General features: G+C 39.0%; 1 protein-coding gene across 2 annotated transcripts; it reads left to right on the plus strand.

The window, feature by feature from the left end:
* The first annotated feature begins 2,992 nt into the window (after positions 1-2,992).
* On the plus strand, positions 2,993-8,473 carry LOC108669675 (DNA-directed RNA polymerase II subunit RPB3). 2 transcript variants are annotated; one of them, XR_001930676.1, is made up of 6 exons: positions 2,993-3,161; positions 3,478-3,649; positions 3,994-4,171; positions 4,614-4,820; positions 5,371-5,622; positions 7,475-7,535. XR_001930676.1 is itself a non-coding variant. In XM_018157076.2 (5 exons), exons 1-5 carry the CDS (start codon positions 3,076-3,078, stop codon positions 7,654-7,656), a joined length of 825 nt encoding a protein of 274 aa, XP_018012565.1. In that variant the 5' UTR covers positions 2,993-3,075; the 3' UTR covers positions 7,657-8,473. The 2 variants fall into 2 exon arrangements, 1 of the variants encoding a protein (XP_018012565.1); XM_018157076.2 differs by lacking the exon at positions 5,371-5,622 and having other exon boundaries at positions 7,475-8,473.
* The last annotated feature ends 1,114 nt before the right edge of the window (positions 8,474-9,587 follow it).

A 9,587-nucleotide genomic window follows, 5' to 3' on the forward strand; every position in this document is an offset into this window, starting at 1 on the left:
TGGATACGTTGGAGGTCACGGGCCTGGATACGTTGGAGGTCACGGGCCTGGATACGTTGAGGTCACGGGCCTGGATACGTTGAAGGTCACGGGCCTGGATACGTAGAGGTCACGAGCCTGGATACGTTGGAGGTCACGGGCCTGGATACGTTGGAGGTCACGGGCATGGATACGTTGGAGGTCACGGGCCTGGATACGTTAGAGGTCACGAGCCTGGATACGTTGGAGGTCACGGGCCTGGATACGTTGGAGGTCATGGGCCTGGATACGATGGAGGTCACGGGCCTGGATACGTTGGAGGTCACGGGCCTGGATACGATGAGGTCACGGGCCTGGATACGTGAGAGGGCACGGGAGCACGGTAGCCTATATACGCTGCAGTGACCATAGCGACCTGCGCGCCAAATGAATAAAAAGTGACCATGCCGATACCGCGCCATGAGTGCTAGTAATGACTAGTGAGTGCTAGTAATGACTAGTGAGTGCTGGTGTGACTAGTGAGTGCTAGTAATGACTAGTGAGTGCTACACGTGCGCGAAGATAATCAATTTTCATTACATTGCGCCAACTGTGCACAGCAATAGCTTAAAAAAAGTGAAAATGCTCGGGAAAATTCACCGAAAACATACATCATCCTGAGTGTGGGAAGAATTCTGGGAAGACAACCATGAGTTGGGACGGTAAATGAAGAATTTATGCCAATTACAAATTTCATCCCACTAGGGGTGAAAGACAGACCCACTAGACAGACTGACTGGAGACAGACTAGACAGACCCACTAGACAGACCCACTAGACAGACTGACTAGACAGACTGACTGGTCAGTCTGTCCCACTAGACAGACTGACTGGAGTCAGTAGACTGAGTACAGTATGGCCTGGAATTTCAACCCCTATTCCTAGAGTAGTAGAGTTCATTTGGGATTTGGCCTTCTACTGAAAATGAAGGTGTAAGGAGGGTTAGAGGTCTTTTGCAACATTTTAGCATCAAAATATTAAATATGTCTAATGTCTTCAAAAGCAATTTGGAATATTTAACAAAAGTTTCCTAAAATCACAGGTAAAAATGATTGGATGATTTTTAAAAATTACAAATAAAAATAGACAATTTTCCTTATTTATATACCATATAAATAAGGAAAATTGCCTATTTTTATCTGTAATTTTACTAATTTCTAAAAATCTTCCAATCAATTTTACCTGTGATTTTAGGAAACTTTTGTTATATATTCCAAATTGGTTTTGAAGACGTATTTTGATGCTAAAATGTTGCTTAGACCTTTAATCCTCCTTACGCTACGCCTTCATTTTCAGTAAATGCCAAATCCCAAATGAACTCTAGGAATAGGGGTTGAAATTCCAGGCCACGCCCACACTGTACTCAGTCTACTGACTCTAGTCAGTCACTCAGTCTAACTATCTAGTGAGATGGAATTTGTAACTGGCATAAATTCTTCATTCACCCAACTCATGGTTATCTTCCCAGAATTCTTCACAGCACCTGCCATTCTTGTTCTCTCAGTCACATACACTCATTTGCATTGTTTGGTCCTAACCTTAGCAATGGTTGAGCAATAACATCAAATAGCCTATCTCCTGCTTAATTGTTTGGGTGCCGGTCCAGAGTGGTCCTATAAATTGTGTATTGTGCAACCATTTAAATTATATACGTAGTGTTTCTTATATTATTACCCTATAATTAATTTTTGCTTTGTATTTATCAATATGTAAAATTAATTATCTGTTGAATTCGTTCATGAATAAAATTATAAATTTTAAGTACCTACTCATTATTAGGGGACCGGCGGCACGCGCAATATCCGGTAGCAGAACCATGACAGTTTCTGTCACTTTCTGATACGCTCAGTGTATCAATTGTCACTGCGGTGAATAGTGTAATGTAATAGGCTTTTCAATTAATTGTCTTATATAAACTTGGCCAATTGCTTTTTCCCAATATTGAATATTCCATATAATATGGAATATTCAATATTGGGAAAAAGCCATTGGAACAAATGAAATTGACCAGATTCACAGTAGTTTTGTCCAATTCTCTGTTAGATTATGCCCAATTTTCTGCTTGGGCTTCAGAAGATCTTGGCATGGCCATGGTGCAACACATTTCTAGTCTAATCACTCTAATGCCTATTTAATGTGTATTTTATCAGAAAGTCTTATAGTTTTAGGCAGTTCTGGTGACAAATTCTCAATAATACCTGCAACACTTTGGGCCAAAATGCCCAATCTTGGCAACACAATTGTCAAACTCTGTATAGTAAAGAAATTAGGCAAAAGGTACAAAAACTGGAAAATTGATGTCATGTATGGGTATGTATTATGGGTCTAGGTCACTTCTGCCTGTCATGTCACATCTCATATGCCTGATATCTCAAAATAGGCTGCTGCTTGCTTTCACTTAATTGAGTCACTTGTATGTAGTGGGCCATTGAACAATCATCTTGAAATCTTTGCCAACATATTGACATCAAAATCTATCTCTTCAAATACCTAGCAACATGCCAGGGTGCAGGAAGTGAGCAAACATCCAAGAATCTTTGGCATCACACGAGCAGCAAAATTTATGTTTTCAAAAAATCATGCCAATACAGTTAGATACAAATATTGATTTTTAAATACTCTCAAATCTTTTGTTTTTATAAAAGATAGAGATAAAAAATTGTCAGATCTTTAATTTTGTTGTATAGCTGCACAATTAGAGGAATATTTTTATTAAACTCATTTGCTTGATGGACATTGATGGTCTGACATCTGCCTGATAAATATAATTTGTTTTAAAATATGAAAAAAAAACATTGTCTTCTTGAGCATTTTCTTGTCTGATGGGAATAATGCTCGTCACTTTAGGAGTTGATGAAAATTGATAGATACATAACTGTATTCAAGTGATATTTTTGAAAAAATATTTCCTAATTAATATATAATATTTAGTAGTTATAACAAAATACTGACCTATCCTATCCTCTCCAGAAGATTGAATCTTACTTTAATTTTTCGAGTATAAATAATTACTGCAACAAATTTTGTGTAATCAAAATTATCACATCCATTTATCAACATGCCATATGCTAATCAACCAAAGCTGTCCATATCTGAACTGTCAGACGAGAACATAAAATTTCACATTGAAGACACAGACCTGAGGTGAGTTTCATTGATGAAGTCAGCATGACAAAATTTCAATGTGATTAACACAATTTTTTTAATTAGTCTTTTTATTAGGGTTCTGAAGTAATTACAGTATAATAATTCCTAATATCAATTGATTATTGTTTCTGCAAAAAGAGAATTTGCATCCTATTTCATTTTGAATGTAATGTTAATCTTCAAATACTTTCAATGCCTTTAAATTATTTTTTTCTGTTTTTGATGAGTTACAAGGAAGTCAGCTTGCTGCCATTTTACACTGCATTGTCAATTTGTGTTCCCGTACATGTAATTATTTGCTTATTTGTTGCAGTGTAGCCAACAGCATCCGTAGAGTGTTCATGGCTGAGACTCCTACCATTGCTATTGACTGGGTGCAGCTTGAAGAAAACTCAACTGTGCTAAGTGACGAGTTCATATCTCACCGTGTTGGTCTCATTCCATTCACTTCAGATGAGACTGTGGAAGCAATGCATTATTCTCGTGTAAGTAAGATAACAACATTTCATCAGTTATTTGAAAAGGGTTTACAAGATTATTACTTAGTTTTGACAATATTATTATTCTATATATTACTTATATAGAGTATTACTTATTACTTATTACTCTATTTTACTTATTACTCTATTTACTTATTAATTTATTTATTTATTATTTATTTACTTATTTACTTATTAATACTTATTATATATTACTCTATTTTGCTAGAGGTATTGGAGTTTATCAATTTGCTAATAGTGTGTGCTGCATTATAATGTCTTCATGACTATTTCAAGAAATCATATTAATTAAAGCCTCAAGACTTTAAAATTTGTTATGATGTTTACAGGATTGTTCTTGCTCCGACTACTGCCCTGACTGCAGCGTGGAGTTCACTTTGGACGTCCGGTGCTTGGATGACCACACACGCAACGTCACGACTGCCGACCTCAAGAGCAGTGACACTAGAGTTATTCCCGTCACCAATAGAAACAGGGGGGACGGTCCTGAATACGGCGAAGCTGATGGTGCGATCTATTCATATTATTTCTACAATCTTCATTATTGGTGTCCTCATGTAGTTGATTTCAGGTTTCCAAATGAAATCATGCTCCTCGTACTTCCAAAGTTTTCAGTTTCCTTAATTAATATGTCTTGCAAATGAATCTCAAGTTACCTAAACTGCTTGTCTGCTTACAAGTTTTTTAATTGTTAAATTGTACCTATTATGTACGAAGTTAAAAAAATAGAACAACATGTTTTTTTAATTGGTAAAATACCCATTATGTTAGTTATTCAATATAACACTTATTTTGTTAGCAAATGCCAAACTCCTAAATCTGCTACTAGAAAACTTTGACTTTATAAGGCCAGCCCCTTCCTGGTAATTTCTTTTAATTTCTGTACATAAACTACCAGAGAAGAATTCTCTTTGAAGAGTGGACAAATTGACACGTTTTCTTGCACCAGATATCCTGATTGTGAAGCTGCGTAAGGGCCAGGCTTTGAAACTACGGGCGTACGCAGTCAAGGGCTTTGGCAAGGAGCACGCCAAGTGGAACCCCACTACGGGAGTGGCATTTGAATACGACCCTGACAACATCCTCAGGCACACCATCTACCCCAAGCCTGAAGACTGGCCCAAGAGCGAGTACTCGGAGCTTGAGGAAGGCAAACGTGAGTGATGAGCTACATTCATGCTAGAATGTGGCAGTCAAGATGCTGGAATGAGACCAGACTAGATTGTCCGAGATGTGTCGTACAAGCTCTGAGCAGAATAGACCTTAGGTTGAATGTCCGTATAAATTGCCTAAATATAATAGGTAGGCATTTATAAATGATTATTTATACTGCTCTGTCACTATTTTTATTTACCTCGTATGAAGATTGAAAGTTTCGAGATTAGCCAGCCTGTTGAAATATATCAGGATGATGCTATCTAGCCACGTCAGGTGCTCTGAATTTGTATTATGTAATATAATCTTTTGCAAAGAGACTGGAATGTTTATGAACATATTTTCTCAAAACTCGTGTTTCTAATATGATTCAATACAAAGATTCGTATAGAACTAATTAATGAATTCATTAAGCATGGTTAATAATATGTATACCGTAACAAGCTTTTACTTCAAAGGATATCTGCCTTCTGATCATGGTTTTTAGTTCCTAATTGTTCTGGTAAAAATAAAGTTATAAATTTTGTGGGCTGTTCTGTATGGGCGAACAGTCGCGGGTGAAGCTCCGTTTGATCCGTACGCAAAGGCACGCAAATTCTACTTTAATGTCGAGGCGTCGGGAGCATTGAAGCCCGAGAACATCGTGCTCATGGGCATCGCCATTCTCAAGAACAAGCTCGTCACTGTCCAAAACCAAGCCGCTCTCGAAGGCGCGCCTGTTGACCACGAGCCCACTTGGATGGAGCGATGAGGCTTCCTATACCTTCGTCTCAGAAATGATAGGATATCTTACATGCCACCAGGTTACGAGCCTTGGATTTGAGAGTGTGCCAACTTACCAGCTTTGCGTTCTTGCTATCCTTTTCTCAGGATGGCTCTGACTAACCCACGCGAGTGATTTAATTATTGACGATACGAGAATACTTCGTTTAAAACAAGTTGTTTTCAGGGAAACAAGTAGGTACCTAGTCATTAGAGGGTTTATGAGTTATAAGTGTTGAACGTGTATTATCTAACGACCTTTTCCCTTATTTCTGTTGGCCACGTCCGTAGCCCGGACGAGTGACGATCCTTACTCATCAGCGTGTGATGCTGCTTTCCTTGACGAATATAGATGTCGGTGACGCTTTTAATAAAGATTTTTCCCCAGAAATAATATTCGTACTAGCTGACAAGTGTAGCAGAATTTGTGAGCTGCGTGAGAGTGATATAACCGTAATTGTTTAATACCGCGCATTTTTGTGTTGAACGCAACTGCATCTGATCCGATTCGATAGGGTACATCTAAAATTGTGCCAACATTCATCACAATTTCCCAGTGACGCAGTAAATCTACTCCTTCCGGCATTCTCTTCCGCTCCCAATTTTGTTCATTAAAAAAAAACAACCCTTAACTTGCAACTTCCCGTGTAGGTCGGCGCCCGAGAAGGTCCTTGCTAACACCTCGTGCAATGGATGAACTGATCCGAGAAGTATATATGGTCTTAGTAGGATCCCTCCACTTGGTTTGGATCTCTCCCTCCACTTGGTTTGGTGATATCAATTCCACTCTTGAAAAACTTCAATTATGATTGCACAATCCCGGCTTATTACATCGCTGCATACGCTAATGACGTCACAGTCTTCTTCTCTGCACCAAGTATCGAAGCCATGGAGGCGGAACAGGCTTTGCTGCTCGTGTGTCTGCAAGAGGTATCGCTGCCGAGAGATTGACCGTGGGCAAGTCCTTCACCACGTTCTTCTCCTCTGACACTCACCAAAAACCTATTCATTCCTCCGTCACGATCTATACCGTAGTGGTCACATTCCCGTGGGAATTATTTCTAAAATAGTTTCTTGCATTTTCGCTGTTACTAGACATAATCCTCCTGTCCTATCTCTGCTCAATATCCCTCGTTTTCGCGTTTTGCGAAGAAAAATCAATGAAGAATAGCCTGCAGTCTCGTTTGGGCTTTCTGCAGCTCTTCTTGTAGATGGCATCATGCCTACTACTGGTTCATCGGAGAGGCAAAGCGGTCCCCTCGCTTTTATACTTCCTGATGCACAGCAGAGTTCGGCTGGAACAAAAGTAACATATCGCCTCCATTGCTCAAGTTTCAGAGAAATCAATTTTGTCTGCTCTTATCGCTCTGCACGGTTGGGCTACAACAGCTCCCTGACATCCTGCAAGTTTATGGTAGGTCGCTCTCCAAGCGTCGCCTAACGTGAGTGCGGAGACCCCAATATCTACTGTATCTCTTCGTCTGATCTTCCTCACCGCCCTGCGTGTCTCCATAGTTTAGTATATTTATGCGGGATCAGCGGTGGCATTATTGGTAACATTCCCCGCCTGCACTCACCTCTCCCATCTTCCTGCCACCCACATCTCGTGCCGCCCCTCGTGTGTCTGCGTGCGTGTGTCATCATCGCGCAACAAATACCTTCCTTGATAACCTTATCTTAAACCCACAAATCTTAGCGTAGGTACGTCTTAATATGCCGCCGGATTATGATCGAACTGTAGCTGTGACTGGATTATCTGTACCTACGTATGTATTTTTTCAGCGCACTTCCCTAAAATGACCGCAGGCTTCATGTCGCGCTTTGTTGCGCGCTAATTCCAATCATATGAAGCATTTTTCTTGACACTCACTGATGAAATATTTTCTGTTGCAGATGAAGCCGATTACGATCCATTAGCAAAAGCGCAGAAGTTTTTCTTCAACGTCGAGTCGTGCGGCTCACTGAAGCCTGAGAACATCGTCATGATGGGCATCGCGGCTCTGAAGAAGAAGCTCTCAGACCTACAGAACCAACTGAACCTCGAGGCGCAGTCTGATGCGCTCGCTATCAATTAATCAATTTCTAACTACTTGATTCTCAATATATAAGTTGGTTCTTTCATGCGCTCATTGGGGTTCCCGTTTTTGTTAGCTTGATAAAAGAGGATGATTTCCGATTTTTATGAATCGATTTCCCAGGAAGGTTTTGGGAGACCAAATTATAACCTGAAAGTAATGATTGATTTCATATGATTTCTCCGGCTTCTCCCTATCCAGTCTCTGAGCTTAACAACAACATCCATCCGAGATAAACGGTTGCAGTTGCGGAATGTAGAAAGCTTGATTAAGTTTTTACATCACAACGCATCGTATTCCGGAATCTTAGCTTTTACTGGGAATTTTATGAGTTAAGCATTCAGTTGGTGGCTGGCAGATTTTGGGTTAGTTTTGAAGTGGTAGAATCTCAATGAGTTGCATTTGTCATTATGTACCTGAGGAGCAGAGAAAGATTTCTGCGGCACCAATATTTTTTTTTGCCTCGACGAAACAAGATATTTTTCTGGCCTGTTCGCAAGTGTATCAGAAACTGTTTCGAAACATTGCCGAGAATCAAACATTTGTTATTAAAATTTTCATTTAATCCCGCTTTGGCGAAATGACATGCTTTGGTTTTCAGTTTTATTGCTACAGACGGAATGTTCAAACTTTGGATAGTGAATTTCCTACTTTATTTGTTATTATTTCATAATGCTAATGTTATTTGCTAGGATGCCTAAGTAAATGAAAGAGATTTCACTTCCTCGAGATGTATCGACGGCCGTTTGCGGAACTGACGCGACGCTCCAACAATTTGCAGTAAAGCTTCATTGTTGAATTAAGCATTCAAAACCCACCTTGTGTCTATTTTCTTATCTGACTCTAACGCAAGCTTGTACTAAGTTTCAGAATTAAATTACTCTTATTTGCATTACCTCTAAAAAACGCTTGTTCGTAAATGGATGGCTAGAGATGATTCATATTATTAAATCGAACTACTAATTATAGAAAAACGAAATGATGAAAATAAGATTACTCGTGAATAAAAATCAATGTTTCCGGAGTTATTAATTTTAATGTGTTTCCTAGTTTTTGCGCGACAAAGTCATCGTTCTCTCCGGTTGAACTCCCTTTCAATGAATAACAAATTCTTTATTTCTTTTACCAAAGTACCTACCAAATTTGAAATTACGAATCATGTTCAGGTTTTCTCTATTTTTCGGATGTCAAAATTTGTTCCGACTTTGAGAATGTAACACAAGATCTTGTCGTATCCGCAAATTTCAGGCTACCGTCGAAACGCGCAGTTTCTGACTTGTACGTTTTTTCGTGATCTTGCTGAGGATACGGATAATGGATCTTATTTGATACATTTTAATAGGTGCGGAGTCGTCTCGATAATATTATCTTATCTATTAAACTTCGGCTGATCAAGGTAAGAAATTGTTTATAATTTGTTCAGAGGTTTCTCAGTCCACCGACATATTTGTTGATATAATCGCCTTTGGTAATTAAAATCGATTAGAGTTGAATACTACAAACTTAAACTAAGTTGCCTATGGAAACCTAATGATATGATCAAACTGGTTGATTATAAAATGAGTTATGAAAATGGGATTATAGTCAAGTTCTGTATAAATACTAAACGACCTAGTCAATTGATTGGAACGTGTAAACATTCACCGTGGCTGGCTGCTGTAGGAGACAGCGGGGTGAACAGGGAGTTAGGAATAACCTGGTCTCGAAATTTGTAACGAGATACAAAAAAACTGAGAAAGCCTCAGTTTTAACCAACTATTAATGGTACTTGCTTAGATGTTAAAAAAGCATTAGAAATTACGACCCAACTAAAACAATTCCTAACATCATTACACTATCCGCTACCAAGCTTAATTATTTTTTTCAAGAGGTCCGGTATTTATCTTGCAGAGTTTCCTAGATTGCCGAAACCCATACAGAATTAAAATAAT

Source organism: Hyalella azteca, unplaced genomic scaffold, assembly GCF_000764305.2.
Source record: "Hyalella azteca isolate HAZT.00-mixed unplaced genomic scaffold, Hazt_2.0.2 contig11840, whole genome shotgun sequence".
Taxonomy (NCBI): domain Eukaryota; kingdom Metazoa; phylum Arthropoda; class Malacostraca; order Amphipoda; family Hyalellidae; genus Hyalella; species Hyalella azteca.

Coding starts and splice junctions, on each gene's coding strand:
- LOC108669675 (XM_018157076.2), top strand. CDS start 3,076: ATGCCATATGCTAATCAACCAAAGCTGTCCATATCTGAACTGTCAGAC. Junction 3,650..3,993: donor AAGCAATGCATTATTCTCGT/GTAAGTAAGATA, acceptor TGATGTTTACAG/GATTGTTCTTGCTCCGACTA. Junction 4,172..4,613: donor TGAATACGGCGAAGCTGATG/GTGCGATCTATT, acceptor TTCTTGCACCAG/ATATCCTGATTGTGAAGCTG.